Raw genomic sequence first — 23,165 nt, 5'->3', positions numbered from 1 at the left:
GTAAGTAGGAAACTTGAGGGATTCCCTTTGTATAGTATAAACTAGAGTAATATGTATGAATAATTGGGACTGGCTTTAAGGGAAACAGAATGTCTTTGGCAGAGTAAAGATTAAAGTTTTTTTTTTTTATTTTTAAGTTAAAGGTGCCTGGATATGACTAGAGTATCTGCTATATTTTTGGGAAGGGGACCATTGAGCCAGTATTCTATCATGGAAGTACTTTATAAGCTTTTCTGACTTGCCTGTATATTGTTTATCAGAAAATTTAAATTTTTTTAAAGATTTTTTAAATTATGGGTAGTATTTAGTTTACATTTGGTACAAAACACAGTGATGGAGCGAGTATTTATGTTCTGTTTGATAAAGTGTAACCACAAACAGTTTTAGGGCAACTTAAACTAATAGAGAAAGTTGTATGTACATTTAATAAAGTCCTTAGCCAGCATCTACCAGTAAATAAGTTTGTAGAAGAATGAAATATTTGCCATTTTTGATTTTTTTTTTTTTTTTGAGACAGGGTCTCACTCTGTCACTCAGGCTGGAGTACAGTGGTACAATCACGGCTCACTGCAGCCTCGGCTTCCTGGGCTCAGGTGATTCTTCCACCCCAGCCTCCAAGTAGCCGGGACCACAGGTGTGTGCCACAACGCCTAGCTAATTTTTTGTATTTTTGGTAGACATAGGATTTTGCTGTGTTCCCCCAGCTGGTCTCGAACTCCTAGACTGGGGCCTTCTGTCGCCTTTGCCTCCCCAAGTGCTCGGACTACAGGTATGAGCCACTGTGCCAAGCCTGTTTTTGATTTTTAAGAGTCCTTTCACATTGCCTTTGATTTCCTGTGGCAGCTTAAGCAGGAGGTATAGACCACCTGTTGCAAGATGGGCAGTCTCCATAGTAGCTGGGGGAGCAACTGAGAGAAAGTGAATTTAATTTCCAAGTTACAAATTCATTATCATTTAGAGAGGATCGGTCTTATTCAATCTAGGCATAGGTGCAGGGTTAGATTAAGGTATGGCTGGAAGAATTACCAATTAGTGACAGAGGGTTCTTTAAATGAACTGTTGTTGTTGTTGTTGTTGTTGAGATGGAGTTTCACTCTTGTCTCCCAGACTGGAGTGCAGTGGCATGATCTCACCAATGGCTCACTGCGACCTCCGCCTCTCGGGTTCAAGCAACTCTTCTGCCTCAGCCTCCTGAGTAGCTAGGACTATAGGTGTGCACCACCATGCTCAGCTAATTTTTGTATTTTTCCTAGAGATGGAGTTTCACCATGTTGGCCAGGCTGGTCTCGAACTTCTGACCTCAGGTCTCCCAAAGTGTTGGAATTATAGGCATGAGCCACCAGGCCCAGCCTTTAGATGAGTTTTGATCCTTAAAATGTTGCTGTTTGTGTATCTACATTTGACTATATTAACAAAATATTACAATTTTTATTTTAACAAAAATGCAGGGTTGGGAAATAGATGGTTTTTACTTACATCTATTTATATCAAAACATTTACCTATGTTTTATATTGTTTAATAAAATAGATTTGTGAGGGTTAGTTATTTTGACTAATGAATGAAACAAATGTAAGTTGAAAATGAAAAAAATCTTAGTTTTTTTTTTGGGTATCAGTTTTATTCTTACCTTCATTTCTTTTTGTTTTTTTTGAGACAGAGTCTCGCTCTGTCGCCCAGGCTGGAGTGCAGTGGCCGGATTTCAGCTCACTGCAAGCTCTGCCTCCCGGGTTTATGCCATTCTCCTGCCTCAGCCTCCCGAGTAGCTGGGACTACAGGCACCCGCCACCTCGCCCGGCTAGTTTTTTGTATTTTTTAGTAGAGACGGGGTTTCACCGTGTTAGCCAGGATGGTCCCGATCTCCTGACCTCGTGATCCGCCCGTCTCGGCCTCCCAAAATGCTGGGATTACAGGCTTGAGCCACCGCGCCCGGCCTCTTACCTTCATTTCTAAGATTATTCATAGGTACTTAAAAGTCTTGAAGTAGGTTACCCATTAAAAATTCCTAAGGCAGGCTGGGCACGGTGGCTCACGATTGTAATCCCAACATTCTGGGAGACCAATCTGAGAGGATCGCTTTAGGCCAGGAGTTTGAGACTAGCCTGGGTAATATAGTGAAACCCCATCTCTACAAAAAAAATTTAAAAGAATTGGCTAGGCATGGTGGCTCATGCCTGCAATCCCAGCACTTTGGGAGGCCGGGGCAGGCGGATCACGAGATCAAGAGATCGAGACCATCTGGCCAACATGGTGAAACCGTCTCTCTACAAAAAATACAAAAATTAGCTTGGTGTGGTGGCATGCACCTGTAGTCCCAGTTACTTGGGAGGCTGAGGCAGGAGAATTGCTTGAACCCAGGAGCTGGAGGTTGCAGTGAGCCGAGATCGTGCCACTGCACACCAGCCTGGCGACAGAGCGAGACTCCATCTCAATGAAAAAGAATTAGCTGGGTGTGGTGGTGTGCACCTGTAGTCCTAGCTGCCTTGTAGTTCTAGCTACTTGGGAGGCTGAGGTAGGAGGATCACGTGAGTCCAGAAGTTTGAGGCTGCAGTGAGCTATGATCTCACTGCACTCTAGCCTGGGTGACAAAGCAAGACCCTGTCTCTGAAAAACAAAACAACAAAAACAAAATAAAAACAATTCCTGAGGCATGTTAGTTATCTGCAGAGTATTAGTCCTAGGGAGACTCCCATCCTATGGTTGTTGCCCCCTATTCTCTTTAGGATTTTTTTTTTTTTATTTTAAGGAAAAGGAAAAAGGATGTTTAATCATGAGAGTGCAATAAGTGAGACAATGGGCTATAATAAAATTGGCCACTGTTAAGGGCAATGGATTTACATTTGAACATTTTTGGTAGGTTGCTGACCAGCAATCAGCCATGTTTGGAGAGTGCTGCTTCCAGACAGGTGATGTGAAATTAACCATGGGAACTGGGACATTTTTGGATGTTAACACTGGAAATAGCCTTCAACAGACTATTGGAGGTAAGTAGTTACAATTTATCCTATTTATTAAATATCAATAACTAAAGATGGAAGTTAGAAAATGTTGATAATTCTATTAGATTGTTTCTATTTAGGAGCCTTGTTTGAAAACCACAGATAAATACAATGGCATAGTTCTCTAGCAAACCAATCTCATAGTACCCTTTTATTTCTCAATTAAAATATTTATTGCCATGTTTCTCGAGACGTAAACATGCCTATAGCTAATATATACTAGTATTTATTGTTCATATTATGTGCCAGGCACTGTGCTAAGTTCTTTTTATGTGTTAATTGAGTTTATTCATTTCGTAGCTCTCTGAGGTAGGCCATTCTATAGTTAAGGAAACTGCAGCTAAAAGATTAGAAACTTGAAAGACTACAGCTAGTGAACGTAAGAGGGCTGGAGTTTGAACGTACACAGTCTAACTTCAGAGGCACTTTGCAGTTTTTTGAGATAACCAAGTCATTACATTGTAGAAGTCTCTATAATGAATTATGCATATCTTTGACTTACATTCATTGTTTGCTTTGCAAGGCTTTTATCCATTAATTGGGTGGAAGATTGGACAAGAAGTCGTATGCTTAGCTGAAAGCAATGCAGGAGACACTGGTACTGCCATAAAATGGGCTCAACAGTTAGGTAAGTTGTCTTTTAAATGGATTTCACAGGCCAGACCTAAAGAATTCAAAAATGCCACAGGATTGCAGATTAGTAGGGAGCAAATGGATTGTTCAAATGAAACACTAAAATGATGTCTATTAAAAGCAAATATAAAGTATTTTTATGATATCAAAATGGTAAAAGGTTAGGTCTTAAAGACAGGAACCATAAAGAAAAAGAATAATAGATTTAACTGTATAAAATATTAGTGGGTAAAGAGAGATATGCCATACGCAAAATTAAAAGACAAATTGGTAATAACAAGTTGTAGCATATGTCAGAAAAATTAATAACATGACAAAAACGGGCAAAGGACAGAAGTATAGGTATTTTATGGTCAAATAACTATAATGAAGTGCTGTTCATATACGATAATTAAAGAAATGCACATTTTGGGCTGTGGTTCCAGTGTCAGTTCAGTTTTCAGTGCTTTTGCAGTGCTATTTGGATCTGCCCCTCATTTGTGCCACCCGGTGGTCAGTCTGGGTGGTGGTTTGCCTGGAGATGAGTTCTCAAAGCCTTACGCTTGTTGTTTAGGGTCAGATCTTTACATGTGCTGCTCAAGAGTGAGACGAGGAGTTCATAAAAACCTTTATAAGGTAATTTTTCCTTAGCTCCTTTCTCTCAGTAATCTTCCTGGTACCTTTTGACTCTCAGGGGATCCCCATATTGGTGTTCTAGCTAGAAAGCTGGTACTTTAGTTTCTCTACTGAACACCTGCTACTACTTCTACCTCCCTAGCCTAGTGGCAAGAGGGATGAGAGACGGAGAAAAAGGGGGTCAGAGAGAGAGAGAAGGAAAGAAGGGAAAGAAAGGAAACAAAGTAAGAGAAAGAAGGCTGGGCGCAGGGGCTCACGCCTGTACTCCCAGCACTTTGGGAGGCTGAGGCGGGCAGATCACCTGAGGTTGGGAGTTGGAGACCAGCCTGAGCAACATGGAGAAACCCTGCCTTTACTAAAAATACAAAATTAGCCGGGCATGGTAGTGCATGCCTGTAATCCCAGCTACTTGGGACGCTGAGGCAGGAGAATCACTTGAACCCAGGAGGCAGAGGTGGTGGTGAGCTGAGATCACGCCATTGCACCCCAGCCTGGGCAACAAGAGTGAAACTCTGTCTCAAAAAAAAAAAAAAAAAAAAAAAAAAAAGAAAGAAAGAAAGAAAAAAAGAAAAAAAAGAGGAAAGCAAAAGGGATTTTGTTAACCTCTCGTCTTCGAGTTTTGGTTGCCTCTGCTGCTCTGTCTGCTGTCACTGCAGCCACAGGATTGCCAGGGTCAGGCAAGACCAAGGGGAGCGGTGACGCGGGAAGAAGCAAGCAACAGGGATTCCCCCCATACTCTTAGCTTGCAGTTTTATGTGCCTGTGCTACTGGGCTGCCATGGCTGCTACCATAGGATTGCCTGAGAGAATGAAAAAAATCTAAAGAAAACAAAAAATGAGAATCCCTTCACTCTGTCCTGTAGAGACGCTTGTCTCCTACTGCTCAGACCAGAAAGGAGCTTCTATTGAAGCTCTTCATATTTGCACTCAGTGTACAGATCTGAGTCCTTGGGTTTCAGGCTATCTCTGAGTCTAGGCCAGGAATATCAGAGAAAGTATAAAAACAGGGAGTCCCCAGATGGCTTTTCCATTTATTCCTCCAAGATTCTTAATTGCATTCAATGGGAGAGAGAGAATGGAGTGCGCTTACTCTGAAAGACTTTTTATCAATTAGCTTATTTGACAGCAGTTTAAGTGGAAGATTATTTAGAGAAATTCTTCAAGCAAGGGATGAAATAAACAGTGAAGAATGTGAATAAGATAATCTCTCTTTGTTTTCTGTTTCTTTATCAGTTGCCAAAAACTTTCCTCAAACCAACTGTCTAGTATGTTTTCCTACGTCTTGTCTTGTAAAAATTGAACATTTGGACATGATTCGTTAAAAAAGTATAGATTTTAAAACCAATTTTTTTAAAGAGATAGGAGTCTCGCTGTGTTGTCCAGGCTAGATTCAAACTCCTGGGCTCAAGTGATCCTCCTGTCTTTGCCGCCTGAGTAGCTGGGATTACAGGTATGCCACCATACTTGGCTTAAAACCAGTGTTTTTAACGTTAGTTTTTGAAGTGCTAGAGATATTCTGATGCATTATCTGGACATTTTGAACAAATGGATGAAACGGATTTGATAACTGTCATTTTGAGTAAAATTTGTAGTTATTATTGAGTGATCCTCATTAACTTGAGTTTTAATATAAGTGCTCCTTCAATGTCTTTAGTGAATTTAAGTATATTAATTTAGTTGTATAACAAATCATAAAATGATATAGAACCAACTTAAGCCTCTCTAAAGCCAGCAATATTTATTATGACTGAGTCTTTTCTTCTGATCTATGCCGTTCAGTACTACATACTCATTCAGAAGTCATTTTACAAACAAGGATATCCAAATGGCCAGTGAAAAGGTATTTATTAGTCAGCAGGGAAATCCAAAATCAAACCACCATGTAATACTACCAAAATAGCTAAATTGAAAAACATAGACAATACCAATTATTGGCAGGAAGATAGGAGACTGGAACTCTCGTGCTGCAGGCAGGAGCCTTAAATTGGTAGAGCCACTTTGAAAAACTATTTGGCAGTATCTGTTAAAGCTGGTTCTAAATGTAAAGACCTTAGAACTGGCCATTCCATTCCTTCGTGTCAATAAACAGAAATGTGTACATATGTCCACCAAAAAGAATGTGCATGAATGTTCATTGGGATCTATTTCTATTAGCCAAACACTAGGAACTATCCAGATGTATATCACCAATAGAACAGATTGATAAATTGTCTATAGTCACATAATGGAATACTATATAGAGGTGAGAATGAATGGAGTACAACTACATGTAACGGTGTGAATGAATCTCACAAGTATGATGTTTAACAAAAGAAGTTTGTGTCTTGACCTGGGTGTGAGTTACTTGGGTGTATTCACACTGTGAAAACTCATCTAGCTCTATACACTTAGGATTTGTGCATTTTTTTGGTCTGTATATAATATACTTCAGTTAAAGTTTACTAAATTAATTTTAAGTCTTGGTTTTTTTGTTTGCTTGTTTTTAAAAAATTGACTTTTAATATATCTGTTACTGGCCTCTTATTTAACTTATTAGATGGAGTATTTCAGTTAATTCTCTTGGGTATTATATTACAGGTAGATGATACTTTCATCAGAAACCTAGGATGGCTTTTATCTTTCAGAGAATAATTTTTTAATGCCAAAAATCCTACATAGAATTGATTTTTTAAACAGCCCAAATATCTTTAAAGAAAAAAGTGGCCGGGTGTGCTGGCTCATGCCTGTAATCCCAGCACTTTGGGAGGCCAAGGTGGGTGGATCACCTGAGGTCGGGAGTTCGAGACCAGCCTCAGCAACATGGGGAAACCCCATCTCTACTAAAAATACAAAATTAGCTGGGCATGGTGGCGCATGCTTGTAATCCTAGCTACTCGGGAGGCTGAGGCAGGAGAATCACTTGAACCCGGGAGGTGGAGGTTGTGGTGAGCCGAGATTGTGCCACTGCACTCCAGCCTGGGCAACAAGAGCAAAACTCCAACTCAAAAAAAAAAAAAAAATGTAAGGCCTGCTGCATACAGAGCCTATCTAAGAGGGCCTTCTACCTCCTGTTTCCCTTCTATGGGCCTGTAAGCCTATGCAGTATGAGAATTCAGATAGTACCAGAACAGAATGGTCTTTGTGCTGACCTTTTTAAGTGAGCAGTCTTTTACGTTATATTCATAATAAATGTTGATGCAGGTAAATACTACCATGTAACGTAATTCTGTTTGTGCCTCTCCAACCTCTTCATTTTGTTTTAGGGTTTTTTGTTGTTTGTTTTTGCAGACCTTTTCACAGATGCTGCTGAGACTGAAAAAATGGCCAAAAGTTTGGAGGATTCTGAAGGAGTTTGTTTTGTTCCATCTTTTAATGGATTACAGGTATATATATTTTAAAGTTAATGGCAATTACAAATATTTTTCTCCTCCTGCCACACCCAAATGTATATATCTACGACTCTGTTACCTTAAAATTTGAGCACTGAACAGAACTAAGATGAAAGGTAGATTTTAGGGCTGAGAAGTTATGCTCTGACCAAGCATGAATTCCATGAGGGAGCAGAGCATCCTGAGTATAGCCCTGCTGGCTTGGCTTGTGCTGATGGAATTCAGCTGACTTCTGCTTAGAACTGTGTGGAACCTGAGTTGGCAGGTTTATCATAGAACTTTTACATAAGACTTAGCATTACTTTATCATGAGCAAAAATAGCCATTTCCCAGTAGGGGTAGTATATCAGCAAATTTGCATTCTTTACTTAGAGGAAATAAGCTATTGAGAATTAAGAGAAATAATGTCGAGGTACATACATCACACACATATGCACACACACATATATGTGTATATTTTGCACTTGTACATTTGTAAGTTTTACTAACTTTTTTAAAAATCAAAATCTTGGCTGGGCGCGGTGGCTCACGCTTGTAATCTCAGCACTTTGGGAGTGCTGAGGCAGGCGGATCACAAGGTCAGGAGATCAAGACCATCTTGGCCAACATGGTGAAACCCCGTCTTTACTAAAAATGCAAAAAATTAGCCGTGCATGGTGGCACATGCCTGTAGTCCCTGCTACTCAGGAGGCTGAGGCAGGAGAATTGCTTGAACCTGGGAGGCAGAGGTTGCAGTGAGCCGAGATCACTCCACTGCACTCCAGCCTGGGCAACAGAGCGAGAGTCCATCTCAAAAAAAAAAATCAAAATCTCTTTTCATTAATTGTTGTGGTGGAGTATTGGCTACTTTTCTTAATCAAAAAATGAACCTAGTAAAAGTCTTGATTTTGTAACATTTAACTTTGTGTTTAATTGAAAGATCTCTAATACTGCCTTTAATTTTAGAATATTATTACAAATATTTTTAAAACAACTTTTCAAGTATATTATTATGAAAGGTACTTTTTTGGGAAAGCTCATACTTCTCTTTTTAATCCTCCTGTAAATATTTTTTCTTGTAAAAAAATACAACTTTCTCTTTTTTCTTGCTTATCTCATATTCAGGCAATTAATTACAAAAGTCCAAAATTTGAGTTTGGGTATATAATATAGAAGCTGGTAGAGAAAAAAATTAGGTCAGGGTGTTTTAAATCTTTAAAAATACATACTTCCAAAACTAGATTTTAAAATGAGCATGATTTCAATACCTGTAATATTTTTATTTTGTGTACTTTATCCTAAAGGACTGAAAGCTTGTGAATTGATTCCATTGCATCCTCTTCAGGATGATGTGAGGGAACCTCTAAATAGCACCTATCATAGTCCAGAAAGTGAAAATTTTTTATCTAATTGAGATTTCAGGAAAAAGGTTAGATGAATAATTGTCCTTAGCACGGTAAGGTTTGATTAGGTTACTACTGGTTCTTTTCTTCTCTCTGAAAAATGTGCTACAGGACTTAGTAGTCATCTTGTCTTAGCAAGTCTGTCTCTGTCTTTGACTTCTCTATCACCTCACATACCTGTCATATAATATAATAATTATATATATTATATGATAATAATATAAAGTTTTTTTTAAGTATTAAACCCACAAGATTTAGACAAAACTATCACAGGTTTGATTTTTAATTTCATCTTGATAGCAAAATGTCCCTGTCCTGCCTATGATTGTAACCTGCCCATATACTGGCAGTAGAGGGTAGTAGGTTGACTGTAGGTCATATATTTCCCTGTGTAAAATGAAACTTTAACTGGAAATTGAAAGTTAGATCAAACAGCAATAATGTATTAATACTAAACTGTTTGGAAAATAGGAGGGAAGATCACCTATAATCTGCCTATCTCAACAACTAGAGAAAATGAGGGATGGGGAATGAAAGGAAAGAAGGTTTATGTATCTGTGAAACTGCTTTTAGTTTTAGAATATTGGTACAGCCTTAGATAATCAGGATCAGGATGTTGAAGTCCCCTAATGGTCTCATTTTCTCAAAGGAATTTGCTGAGAAAGGGGTACTGGATGAGCTTTGAGGGAAATGGGAAAGTCTAGGACAGCCACTTCAGGGAAAGGCAGAAAGGGTGGGAGCCATACACTGGGGGTGGCATCAGTTAGTGCAGCCATTGTGGCTTTCCTCTAGCAGGGCTTGTGGTGTGGGGAGTAGGATACCGAAGTAGATATTAGAAGCAAGAATCAGTGGTCATTTACCTGGATGTTAGAGTTACCGTGATGATGGCAGTAATAGGATAGACAGAGAAGCTGTTTGTCCACATACTCCTGAGGACTGGGATTGGAAAGCAGTCAGCAACTGACAGCAGTTCTTAGTGTTCTTTGGGTTTCTGCTTCTCTCTGTTCTGCTTTGCTCTTTTCATTACCAACTTTGCTGTGTATCCTTTCTTCCTCCATAGCTTCTGCTTAATTGTCATTATTTTTCTCATACATTTTGCTTCTTCACAACTTAGAAATATCACATACAACGTTCCTCTACCTTATGCATCCTTTTAGCTTCAGTTCCCCCATTGATGGGGTCTTTTTCTTAGTGTTTCCTGGTTTTGTTTTCCAGGGGAGGGAATCTGATTGGACCACCTTGTCCTTTTGCGTTTCAGTCAGACATTGAGTCAGCTGTACTCACCCTCTACAGTTGTGGTGATGGCATTGGGACTAGAGCTTGAAACATGGCAGCTTTAGATAACAGGGCCTATGGATTCAAGCAGTTTCCTTAGAAGGAGATAAAACCAGCAAGTCCTGTGATTACCATCTCTAGTTTTGTGAGTGGCCAGGATGTCTGAATGGTGCAGTCTGTGTTCTGGGGCAGGAGACTACTAGTTTTGCCTAGGGCACCAAACAGATTTCAGGCCAATTAAACCAGTATTTTCTGTGATATCCTGGAAGAAGTCATATTTACGCAGAAAAAAAACATAGCATATTGCTAGGGACTAACTGAACTGGTCAAATCTGACTAATCTTAGTTTTACAATCTGACTATACCATCTGATATAAACCAGATTTATTGTATATGTTTTTACTAATTAAAATCACCAGAAGCTGTTAATAGATTTGAAAAATTATCAAAATAAAATCTCAGTAGGAGGGAAATCATAGCTATAGCAAAGATAAGATGTAATATAGAATTTCTTAAGTAATTAAGAAAAATACTGTTTGTTCATTTATTCACCAAACGTGTATTGCTCCCCCATGGGGAGCCAGATATAGTGCTAGGCACAAGAGACACACTGGGAGTACATCGGACAAGGTTCCACCCTGTGGTACTTACAGTGTATTGAGGATGGTGGGGTTTCAACAAACCATCAAGTGGAATATGTGATTATAAACTGTGGTACATGGTATGATGGGAAGTTACAGGGTTCCATAAAAACAGAGACCTCATCTAGTCTCTGGGGTCCAGAGTTTTCCCTGAGGAAGCCAAACCAAGATTTGAAAGGAGTAATAATTAATTAGGAGAAAGGGTGGTGGGAGGTGTTTCAGGTAAAGGGATGATATGTCAAAACCCTGAAGCTAGAAGGTGCTTTTCTGAGAACCATAATTTCCTGACAGCACTAGATATCCTTGTAATGTAATGATCATTTTGGTGTGTTAGTGCTCTTGTGAGACTCTTGTCTGTTTCCTTATGAGACTGCAAGCTCCAGCAGGGATCTTTGTTTTTCATCATCTTTTTTTTTTTTTTGGAGACAGAGTCTTACTCTGTCACCCAGGCTGGAGTACAGTGGCACGATCTCAGCTCACTGCAACCTCTGCCTTCCAAGGTTAAGCGATTCTCCTGCCTCAGCCTCCCAAGTAGCTGGATTACAGGTGCCCACCACCACACCCGGCAAAGTTTTTGTATTTTTAGTAGAGATGGGGTTTCACCATGTTGGCCAGGCTGGTTTCGAACTCCTGACCTCAAGTGATCCACCCTCTTCGGCCTCCCAAAGTGCTAGGATTACAGGTGTGAGCCACCATGCCTGGCCTGTTTTTCATCTTTGCGTCCTAGAATTGCCTTACATTTTTGGAGATACAAAGATGAATAGAAACCTCATCTGATTAATACATACTTCCAGCTCAAGATTTTGGCTCTTTTGAGAACATGTTAGGCTGGATTATTTCTGATATTAGGCAGTAAGACTATTAAGCTAAGAGAGAAGAGTGTAGTGGTGTTTTTTTTTTTTTAGACCCTGTCTCACTCTGTCACCTAGGCTGGAGTGCAGTAAAGCGATCACGACTCATTGCAGCCTCAAACCCCTGGGCACAAGCAATCCTCTCACCTCAGCCTCCCAAGTAGCTGTAACTACAGGCGTGTATCGCACCCAGCTAATATTTGAAGTTTTTTGTAGAGGTGGTATCTTGCTTTGTTGCCCAGGATGGTGTTGAATTCCTGGGCTGAAGCAGTCCTCCCTCCTTGGCCTCCCAGAGTGCTAGGATTACAGGTGTGAGCCACTGAACCTGGCCAGAGTATAGTTTTAATGTCTGACAACATATTTGATGTAAGTTATGACACTAAAAAGTGCATTTTTGTAGAAAGCTGTTCTACATAGTACAAAGTAGAAAGCTATTCTACATAGTAAACAATTTTAGTGTAAAAACTTTACAGCTGGTGAAGGGATTTCTGTGATTGCTCTTCATTTTCCACATTTGTAACTATATGCTTCAGTTCCTCTTTTTGACATAAATGCAAACAGAAGCTAAGTACAGTAACTGTGACTCAGTATCGTTTAAATGCTGTTAAAAAGTTATCCCAATATTTACCATAATCTTTGGACTATCTTTTACTTTTAAATTATTTAACCATAGCATTATTTTCTTCTAATGTGGTTATGTTTTTATTGTATAGTATTTCCTCAAGTCTGTAGATGTAATTTAGAATAATAATAATATATTCTTATTATCTCTTATTGTAGGCTCCATTAAATGACCCCTGGGCATGTGCCTCTTTTATGGGTTTGAAGCCTTCCACCAGTAAATACCATCTTGTAAGAGCAATATTGGAGTCAATAGCTTTCAGGTATGAAAACCTGTCCTGAACTTCCCCTTCCCCATATAATATTGCCATGTCTTTCATTAATTTGCTACAAAATGGAAAATTTCTTAATTTTAATTAAATTCTTTAATTTGTATTTTTGGCTTATTTGATACTATATATTATGTAATATGTTCTTCTTGCTAATTTCCATGGTATCTTTCTTATTTTTTCTTATATTTAATGTACCAATACCACTCAGACTTGATACCTGAAAACTGAAGGATTTTTTTTTTTTTAATTCAATTTCTTAAGCATGCAAGATTCAAAATTTGGATTTTCAAAGGTTTAGTATCCTTATTCATGAAAGAGAATTCCAAGTAATAATGCTTCTGTTGTGCCCCAAAATTGAGTCATCAGAATTATTCTTCATGCATATTTCCCTGTAATCTTTTTGTTATGGGACAGGTATAAATTATTAAAATTAAGAATGATGCTGTCATGAATATGGGATTGTAACATTTAAAATGAAACTTTCTGTGATTACAAAGTAATTGTTTTCATATTTGATTAATTCTATTAGATTTTACTTATGGTTTGCCATCTTAATAGCTATCTATTAAATAGATGCTTGTGTTAAATTTTTCTTTGTAGAATGGTAATAGATAAAATTTAGTTGTAAAATATAAATTATGCCTTCTTACATGAAGGCAAAAAAACCCACAAGACCTGCGCTTCTTGCTTATTTGAGTATCTGTTCTACAGTTTTCATTTAGCACAATTTATTTCTTTAATATTTTGTTTTGTACATTTTATAAATATCAAATAAATAAAACTATAGTTTGTATTTTTCAAGATCAGAATAAAGTAGTGAATTATTATGATATAAATTTCTTATAAATAGTTATCTTGTTTTTTAACTAGAAACAAACAGTTATATGAGATGATGAAGAAAGAGATTCATATTCCTGTAACAAAAATCCGGTATGTAAAATTTATTTCTAATAGACTTAATTAGAAATTAGAAGAAAGTGGTAGCTGCTATGAGCTACCATTCATTTCTTTTTGAGATCCTGAATAATTCATCTTTATGATTATTGAGGATTTCAAAAATAACTTCTGCCTAGCTCCTTCACAACAAAATTCTTTTCTTTTATTTGTATTTTTGTTGAGACGGAATCTTGCTGTGTCATTCAGGCTGGAGTGCAGTGGCATGATCTCAGCTCACTGCTACCTCTGCTGCCTGGGTTCAAGTGATTCTCATGCCTTACCATCCCGAGTAGCTGGGACTACAGACATGCGCCACCATGTCCAGCTAATTTTTTTGTATTTTTAGTAATGATGGGGTTTCACCATGTTGGCCAGGCTGGTACTGAACTCCTGATCTCAGGTGATCTGCCCTCCTCGGCCTCCCACAGTGCTGGGATTACAGGTGTGAGCCAACGTGCCCAGCTACAACAAAATTCTTGGTCATAGGAATTCAGAGAGGAGAGGAGAGCTAATTATGTATTTATGGAGAATACAGTATCAAATTTGGGCGCATCTTGGCTCCCATATATGCCACATATGGGTAGTATATCAATCTTTAAAATCTCTTTTTTGGGTGTGTAATTATCCTTTGGACATGTAAGCATCAAACTTCTTGACTTCCTTTTCTGTAATATCTAAGTGAATTTTTATGTTGCCTTAGTTTATTATACCTGGCCTGTTTTGAACTAGTCCTAAGACAAACAAAGGCAGGTGAGAAAATTGATGGCAGAAATAAGGAAAATGTTTAAAGATTACCCAGTAAGGTTCTCTGCCATTAGGTTAATCTAAGTGATTTGATTTTAGAAATAAAAAGTTAAATTTATAAAATAAAATTAAGGATTTCAGAAAAAAAACGTGGCCCACTGAAAAAGAATGATGCTTTTTTGTAGTAATTCATCTTACATATTTTGTTCCCCACAGGGCAGATGGAGGAGTTTGTAAGAACGGTTTTGTCATGCAGATGACTTCAGACCTGATTAATGAGAATATAGACAGACCTGTGGACGTTGACATGTCATGCCTGGGTGCAGCTTCTCTAGCTGGCCTTGCTGTTGGTATGTGTAAAATTTATAAGAATGAGAGCTTTCTTGCAAACTGTTTCTTACAGGTAGCATTTCTCCTCTCACATCAAAAAGTTCTAGAGAGTCTGGAAAGCCTTGGTGTCCATTAAACTCCATATACATATGCATATTGCTCACAAAATACCCTGTGACCTCCTCTGTTGGTGAGTCTGGTTGCACCTCTTCTATCCTTACCTCACTCCTTCAGTCAGAAATACGAGACAAGGACAGTTAATTCTCAGCTGTTTCAGTCTCTAGCAAGAGAGAGTCTCTGGGTAAACTTTCTGGATAGATAGTGTTAAAGAAAAAAATTATTCAGTGACACTTATTAAAGAACAATAAGGTGAGCCAGGTGCAGTGGCTCACACCTGTAATCCCAGCACTTTGGGAGACTGAGGCAGGTGGGTCACCTGAGGGTGAAGAGTTCGAGATAAGCTTGGCTAACATGGCGAAACCCTGTCTCAACTAATAGTACAAAAATTAGCTAGGCATGGTGGCACATGCCTGTAATCCCAACTACTCGGGAGGCTGAGACAGGAGCATTGCTTGAACCTGGGAAGGAGGAGGTTGCAGTGAGCTGAGGTGGTGCCACTGCACTCCATCCTGGGTGATGGAGCAAGACTCTGTCTCAAAAGAAAAAAAAAAAAGAACAGTAAGCTGGGCTTTATTCTGGAGGACTATCAAGATAGGTGTAGGGACTACTTCAGTGGGATCTTATGGTGGGAGAGAGATTAGGCTCAACTTTGAATACAATAAGGAAAAGTGAGAAATTATAGCCAAAGAGCAGAGTGAGAGTCAGTGGATGGAAAATTACTAAGAGGAAACGTTGAGGTAAGGGGAAATTCTTGCTAACCAACCTAATAATATTTTCAAGAAGGCAGGCCAGGGTGATCAGATATCATCTGGAGGATTAGATATCGAGGTTGATCAGAAATTGAGGATGGGAGATTCTGGCTACACCAATTTAGCAGAGTTCTTGCTCAAATTAGATAATGCAGAGATGACCATGGAAGTCCAAAAGTTGAGGCCTAGTTGGAAAAGAACTTGGAGGAGCCTGATTGGAGTTTGGTCAAGGAAGAAACCTTGTCAGTAGGTTTGCCTGTGGCATTAGAAACCACTCCTTTCTTTTATTTATTGAACAACATTTGTGGAGCACCTGCTACGTGATGATCACTGCTGGCAATAAAGAGATTAAAAGCCGTAGTCTCTGATCCCTGGTGGGAGGAGACAGGTAAGTCAAGTGATTATTAAGTTTGTTTGATAAAGCCAGTGAATAGTGACAGTGTTAATAAGCAAGTGGTCTAGGCTTTCCAGAGGAGAGCACATATAGTTCAATTTTGAAGGGGCTAGCAGAGAGTCAGGTGAGGAGAGGGTGAGAGATGGGTGGCTCAACATCCCTATTGCAACTTGTGCAAAGGCATTGGTCAATGATGGGAAGTTCTGTTATGGTGAGAGCAAGAAGGGACTGGGAGAGGTACATAGAGGTCCAGTTGTGCTGACTCCTCATAAAGAGGAGTTCGGACCTGACCCTGAAGGCCCTGGAGAGCCACTAAAGAATTTTAAGCAGGGGGGAACGTAGAAAGATCTGCATTTGAACAGATCACTTTGACAATTAGTGAAAAGATCAGTGAGGAGGAATAAGAATAGAAGTAGGCTTGTCGATTTAAAGGGCCCCCTAAGAAGCAGGACGATGCCTTAGGACACTCAGAGTATTTTAATGTGTTTCTTTCTGGGGAGTGTTTGGTATAAAATAAGATATTTTACATTTAAAAGTTTTAGGCTAATAGTATATTAAAGTTACAAAAAGCCTAAAATCTTGGTAAATTTGGCTTAAACTTGATTCTACTAAAAATCTGGTAATTTTGAATAAAATTGAAACGGTTACTTTCATTTGTTCATTGATTAACGTTTGATTAATTAAAGTTGAAGAAAATAAACTGTCCCTTAAATAATCAATCTCATTTGCAAATTTGAACTCCTTTGTATTCCACCTCCTATACATTTAGTATGTTTGATTTTTCTCTTATTACTTTCACATGCCTGATTGCGCAAACTTAGAACTGTAACAAGGTAAATCACAAATACTTAAACAACAAACAAATTGAATAAATTAAGCTATAATTATAGTAAATCATAAGCATTTTTATACTTATGTTAATCAGATTATTCTACACTTTTCACCTGATAAGACTAAATAAGTCAGATTCTCTTGAACATTTAAAATGCTTTAAGTAACAAATACACCCAGGGTTGTTTTGTTGTGTTTTGTTTTGTTTTATTTTTGAGATAAAGTTTCCCTCTGTTGCCTAGGCTGGAGTGCAATGGCGCAATCTCAGCTCACTGAAACCTCCTCCCAGGTTCAAGCGTATCTCCTGCCTTAGCCTCCCAAGTAGCTGGGATTGCAGGCACCCGCCACCATGCCTAATTTTTGTGTTTTTAGTAGAGATGAGGTTTCGCCATGTTGGCCAGGCTAGCTTCAAACTCCTGATCTCTGGTGATCCACCCACCTCAACATCCCGGAGTGCTGGGATCACAGGCGTGAGCCTCTGCACCTGGCCCCACATGCAGGTTATTTTTATACATAACACAGTGACTTGAGTTTTATCTACATCATTATATTTAATTTCAAACATTTGCTTCTGTCTCAGAAATGTGAGACTATGTATATCCTCTTTATTTTATGAATTTACCTGGAAATTGGATTTGCTCAATACATACTTAATAAAATGACTTAAAATATATATGCCTTAAAATGTAAACAATAAATTCTGGAAATGAGGATTTTAAGAAACACATTTTTTTTTTCCTGACTAGATTTATCTAACTATAGTATACTGATGAAAACTATTTTTTTCTTTTAAAAACTTGCCTACATTAATACCTTTATTTATTTATTTTTAATTTAAGTTTTTTTTTTTTTGACGGAGTCTTGCTCTATCGCCCGTGCTGGAGTGCAGTGGCCGGATCTCAGCTCACTGCAAGCTCCGCCTCCCGGGTTTCCACTATTCTCCTGCCTCAGCCTCCTGAGTAGCTGGGACTACAGGCGCCCGCCACCTCGCCCGGCTAGTTTTTTGTATTTTTTAGTAGAGACGGGGTTTCACCGTGTTAGCCAGGATGGTCTCGGTCTCCCGACCTCGTGATCCGCCTGTCTCGGCCTCCCAAAGTGCTGGGATTATAGGCTTGAGCCACCGAGCCCGGCCTTTTTTTTTTTATTTTTTATTTTTTATTTTTATTTTATTTTTTTGCGATGGAGTCTCACTCTGTAGCCCAAGCTGGAGTGCAGTGGTGTGATATTGGGTCACTGCAACCTCCGCCTCCTGGGCTCAAGTGATTCTCGTGCCTCAACCTCCTAAGTAGCTGAGACTATAGGCACATGCCACCATGCCCGGCTAATTTTTTATATTTTAGTTGAGACAGGGTTTCACCATGTTGCCCAAGGTGGTCTCAAACTGCTGAGCTCAGAAGATCTGCCCGCCTCGGCTTCCCAAAGTGCTGGGATTACAGGCATGAGCCACCGCACCCAGCCTACATTAATACCTTTAAACATAGATAGTCTAAAATGTTGACTGTAAAGAAAAGAATGTGACCTGACAAAATTTTACAAAGGAGAATTTATGTGTCAGTTTTATTGGTAAGAGAAAATGTACTTCGTGAAGATTTGTAGACTGTTAGTACTTCAAAAGAGGTGCAGTGGACCGCTCAGTAGGTGAAATGTGCCAAGCTTACTAATAACATACCTGTATCATTTCAGGCGACTTATGATCTTAGTTATAAATGTTCTCGCTGGGCGCTGTGGCTCACGCCTGTAATCCCAACACTTTGGGAGGCTGAGGAGGGTGGATCACTTGAAGCCAGGAGTTTGAGACCAGCCTGGCCAACATGGCGAAACCCCGTCTCTACTAAAAGTACAAAAAATTAGGTGGACATGGTGGCGCGTGCCTATGGGCCGAGCTACTCTAGAGGCCCAGGCGGGAGAATTGCTTCAACCCGTGAGGTGGAGGTTGCAGGGAGCTGAGATCGCACCACTGTACTCCAGCCTGGGCAACAGAGCGAGGCTGTCTCCAAAAAAAAAAAATTCTCTTGCTTTTTATTATATATCATATGATCCTTCCTGCAAAGAGCAGTCTATGCTAGAACTACAAAATTATCTTAAATTGGAATTTAAATATATTATATAAAAGACTATAGTTTGAAAGAGAAACAATTACATTAATCCCCAACTTTGAATTTTATGCATATTCCAGAAAGTTGACATTTACCTTAAACTGTAAGACAAAAATCTTAATGCATCTTCATTTATTTTAATTGCATAAAAAGAAAATACCCTATTTCTTTTTTTTTTCTTTTTCTTCTTCTGTTTTTCTTTTTTTAGAGAGAAGGTCTTTCTCTGTTACCCAGGCTGGAGTGCAGTGATGTGATCATAGCTCACTGCACCCTTGAATTCCTAAGCAAGTGGTCTTCCCTCCTCAGTCTCCCAAAGCATTGGGATTGCAGGTGTGAACCACTGTGCCTGGCCAGAGAATATACTGTTTTTTCACTTGGGATTGTTTTAATAATAGCAAGTTTTGAAATTAAATGATGGCATAGGGTAGCTACTTTAGAAGTGATGTGGTATCCCACCACACAGAAACTGAGCTGAAAGTTAGAAACCAAAAGACTTGAAAATCCTGGTATAATTATTTTCAGGAATGATCAATCTAACAAAATTCAAAAGTAACAAAGTGTTTTGGATTGTTTTAAAAATAGTTTTTGTTTACCTTTCTACCAGCAACTCACATAGGATTTTGGATAAACTTTATTGGACTCATGATTTGCCTTAAAATTTGAGAAAAATTTTTTCATCTATAGGGTTTTGGACTGACAAGGAGGAACTAAAGAAACTGAGACAAAGTGAAGTGGTTTTCAAGCCACAGAAGAAATGTCAAGAATATGAAATGAGTCTGGAAAACTGGACCAAAGCAGTGAAACGCTCTATGAATTGGTATAACAAGACATAACACTAAATGAAATGATCAAAACCATAGATGGCTGGTTTATGTGACGTGCAGATGAGATGAAGCTCAGGGATAACCAATATGACAATGACTAAGAGGAGAAAATGTTAAATAAGCTTCATAACTTAAGAAGCATTGCTTTAAAAAATCTCTTATTTTTTTTCCCTTAATCATGGTAAGGCAGCAATACCTCAAAACTTTATATCTTCTATTTTGTAACAAATTCCAAAGGACATTAGTCATTTCCAACCATATTTTGACAGTTATGGGTCCTCTTCCTTTTTATACTGGGTCAGTGGTACATAGGAACATAATGATTTACCATCCAAGCTAATAGTTCTGGGTCAATCACCATGCACATATTGTTCCAAAATTATGTGAAATGTATTTATTTAATTCTTTAAATTTATGTGGGCTATTTGAAGTACATATAGCTAAAAAGAAAGAATAACTGAGAAAATGTGGAATTTTGAAACATTAATATTTTATGTTTAAAGCCATAATTTTCTAATATTATATCCAAATATGAGCTTAATATGTCCCTCTCAGATAAGCTTCTGAGTTAGTTAATGCTTTCCTTTACTGGTCTTAAAGACACTGCCTTAATTTTTCCTTGTTCAACCAAAATCTGAGCATTCTTTCTATGTTGAAAACACTGAAAAACTAATTTTAGTTAATGAACTAAAAAGAATATTGATTTTTAAGAAACAGAAAAATACTACTTATTTTCCTTCTCAAATAATGTTTCTTTCAAAAACTTCTGGCTGAAGTGTAACATGCTGGTAGTTAACATAAATCTTGCCTTTCTCTTGTTCTTTATCTTTCTTCGTTGTTTAGATGCTTGTATTAATGTCTTTTGTTTTTATTAAGTGCCTAACTGACAGAGCTTAATTTGAAGAAAGTGCCCTAATTTATTGACCACTTAAGAATTGCCTTTATGGTGGTATTTTATTTGTTCCTGTGTCTTTTTGATGTTTGTTCGGTCTACTCATCCCTCTGAGCATGTGCAGCGGATAGCCGACAGAGGGGAGGAGACTGTTTCTATGCTCAGCATTGCCCTTCAGCCGCTCGGCCAGAGATCTACAGGGAGCAGCAAGGACAGTCTCGCATTCTCAGACTTTCTTGCAAGAAGCAGTGAAGAGGAGTAAGTTGTGAGTAGCGTCAAGTTGGATGTAGAATTGTCCTAAGGCAGTTGACCCCACCTTCCAACATATTTTCACTTTATTTGCCCCTCCCTATATTTGGGGTAGGTTCCATTTGGATTTGCAGCAATAATGACTTTATTTCTCTCTTGGTCAGGATTTATCACATAAAATCCTTTTATTATAGAACTAGCTATTTTAGTTACATAGTAATGTAACTAATGAAGAGACTTATAGAGAATTTTGTTTTTGCTGTCATATATGTCCATTTTGGAGACAGATATGATAGAACTAGAAGTTAAGTTGGATTTCTGCAAGTGCCATTTGAATGAACTTCAGGTATCTTCTTAATTATTAAATTTTCTGATGAAGGCATTGTAGCAAATATATAGTATCATTAAATCTACTAATTAATATTTGGAAATATTTTTGTTATTAATAAATAGAGGTATTTTATTTACTGTGAAAAGTCAAACTTCATTATGTAGATAAATCTTATTCTTTTCATTCTTTCCCCTGTTTATATCCTTTTTACAAAGCTTAGTCCCCAATTAAAGCTTTCCTATCAAAATCACATGGAAGCTGCTCTGTTGTTTTACTGTTATATGTTCTGTTCCTCAGTGGGTGTAATTTTTTTTCTTTTTCTTTTTTTGTAGAGACAGGGTCTTGCTATGTTGCCCAGGATAGTCTTTAATTCCTGGCCTTAAGTGATCCTCCCACCTTGGCCTCCCAAAGTGCTGAGATTGCAGCTGTGAGCCACTGCACCCAGCCAATGGGTGTAATTTTATAGAAAATAATTCTTTTTGTCAGAATATACTGAATTGTAATATTAATACCTGAAAATTTGTTAGTTCACTTCTTTTCCACATTCTTCTTTCCCAACATATAACCACAAGATAAAGGATAAATACTTTGGGCTGGGTGCATTGGCTCACGCCTGTAATCACAATGCTTTGGGAGGCTGAGGTGGGCGGATCATTTGAGGTCAGGAGTCCAACCTGGTCAAACACGGCGAAACCCTGTCTCCACTAAAAGTACAAAAATTAGCTGGGCATGGTGGCGCGAGCATGTAATCCCAGCTACTCAGGAGGCTGAGGCAGGAGAATTGCTTAAATCTGGGAGGTGGAGGGTTGCAGTGAGCCAAGATCATGCCACTGCACTGTAGCCTGGGCAACAGAGCAACACTGCGTCTCAAAAAAAAAAAAAAAAAAAAAAAAAAAAATCAATACTTTTGAGATAATGTTGGAAAGTAACTTTGAATGTCTCTCATTGTAATTGAGCATCTCCTCAAGTGTCAGTGGCGATTTTTTTCTTCTGTGAATCTAAAAACTAATATTTTATTTTTAATATTTGTGGCCATTTTTAGTGATAAGAGTTTAGTAAATATTTTCAAACTTAACCAAAATCAGAAACATGACCACATTTGCTTTTGTGGTTGCAGAAACAGTTGATAAGATCAATTGAGCAACAAAATTATCCTTTCTTTTCTTTTTCTTTTTTTATTTTTTGAAGACAGAGTCTTGCTCTGTTGCCCAGGCTGGAGTGCAGTGGCATGATCTCGGCTCACTGCAACCTCCACCTCCCAGGCTCAAGCAATCCTCCTGCCTCAGCCTCCCAAGTAGCTGGGATTACAGGTACACGTCACCACGCCCAGCTGGTTTTTGTATTTTTAGTAGACACAGGCTTCTACCATGTTGGCCAGGCTGGTCTCAAACTCCTGACTTTGTGATCTGCCCACCTTGGCCTCCCAAAGTGCTAGGATTACAGGTGTAAGCCACCACACCTGGTTTGTCCTTTCTATCTTCCAAGTTTATTTTTCATTTGTATGCTAGTATTTGAAGTTTAGAAAAATTTGTGCTATTTCTCAGCAAGTTTTATTTTCCCATTATGGATCTATCAGATATTTTTAGAAGGTCTGCAACTGTCTCATCAAGGAAGAGAATGTTCCTGTTCAATCTATCTTAAAGTGCTACTAATTGCTTTTATACTGTAGACGTACTGATTTTTTCATCTTTTTTATCCAACCATGGCCTGGTTTCCTAATCTCAGCATTGACATTTTGGACTGGATAAATCTTTATTTTGGGATGCTATGCTGTACTTTATAGGATGTTTAGCAGTATCCCTGACCTCTGTCCTCTAGCTACAAGTAGCATCCCCCTAGTTATGGCCAAAAATGTCTTCAAACATTGCCATTCTGAGAAGCAAAATTGCCCCCAGTTGAAAGCCACTGATACAGGCTGTTAGAAGAAAACTGAAGACTCAGTGAATATAGTATCATACTCCTTTTCTTTCTGCCTCATTTTACCTTAGGAAATGATTGTTAGCAAAAAAAAAAAA

At 38.5% G+C, this 23,165-nt stretch overlaps 1 protein-coding gene across 2 annotated transcripts in view; it reads left to right on the top strand.

Annotated features, from left to right (window-relative positions):
- GK5 (glycerol kinase 5) overlaps positions 1-21,400 on the top strand; it is a 66,238-nt gene extending 44,838 nt beyond the window's left edge. The window contains exons 10-16 of one of the 2 annotated variants that reach the window (XM_023215337.1): positions 2,856-2,982; positions 3,521-3,625; positions 7,512-7,606; positions 12,542-12,645; positions 13,525-13,584; positions 14,551-14,684; positions 19,539-21,400. In XM_023215337.1, coding sequence (XP_023071105.1) covers positions 2,856-2,982; positions 3,521-3,625; positions 7,512-7,606; positions 12,542-12,645; positions 13,525-13,584; positions 14,551-14,684; positions 19,539-19,687 — 774 coding nt within the window. In that variant the 3' untranslated portion in view covers positions 19,688-21,400. The remainder of the gene's footprint in view (positions 1-2,855; positions 2,983-3,520; positions 3,626-7,511; positions 7,607-12,541; positions 12,646-13,524; positions 13,585-14,550; positions 14,685-19,538) is intronic. The other variant, XM_023215338.1, reaches the window with a different exon arrangement.
- Positions 21,401-23,165: the final 1,765 nt, after the last annotated feature.

The sequence above is a fragment of the Piliocolobus tephrosceles genome, chromosome 2 (genome assembly GCF_002776525.5).
Source record: "Piliocolobus tephrosceles isolate RC106 chromosome 2, ASM277652v3, whole genome shotgun sequence".
Lineage (NCBI taxonomy): Eukaryota > Metazoa > Chordata > Mammalia > Primates > Cercopithecidae > Piliocolobus > Piliocolobus tephrosceles.
Note: the sequence above shows the minus strand (reverse complement) of the source record. Positions and strands in the feature narration are given on the sequence as shown.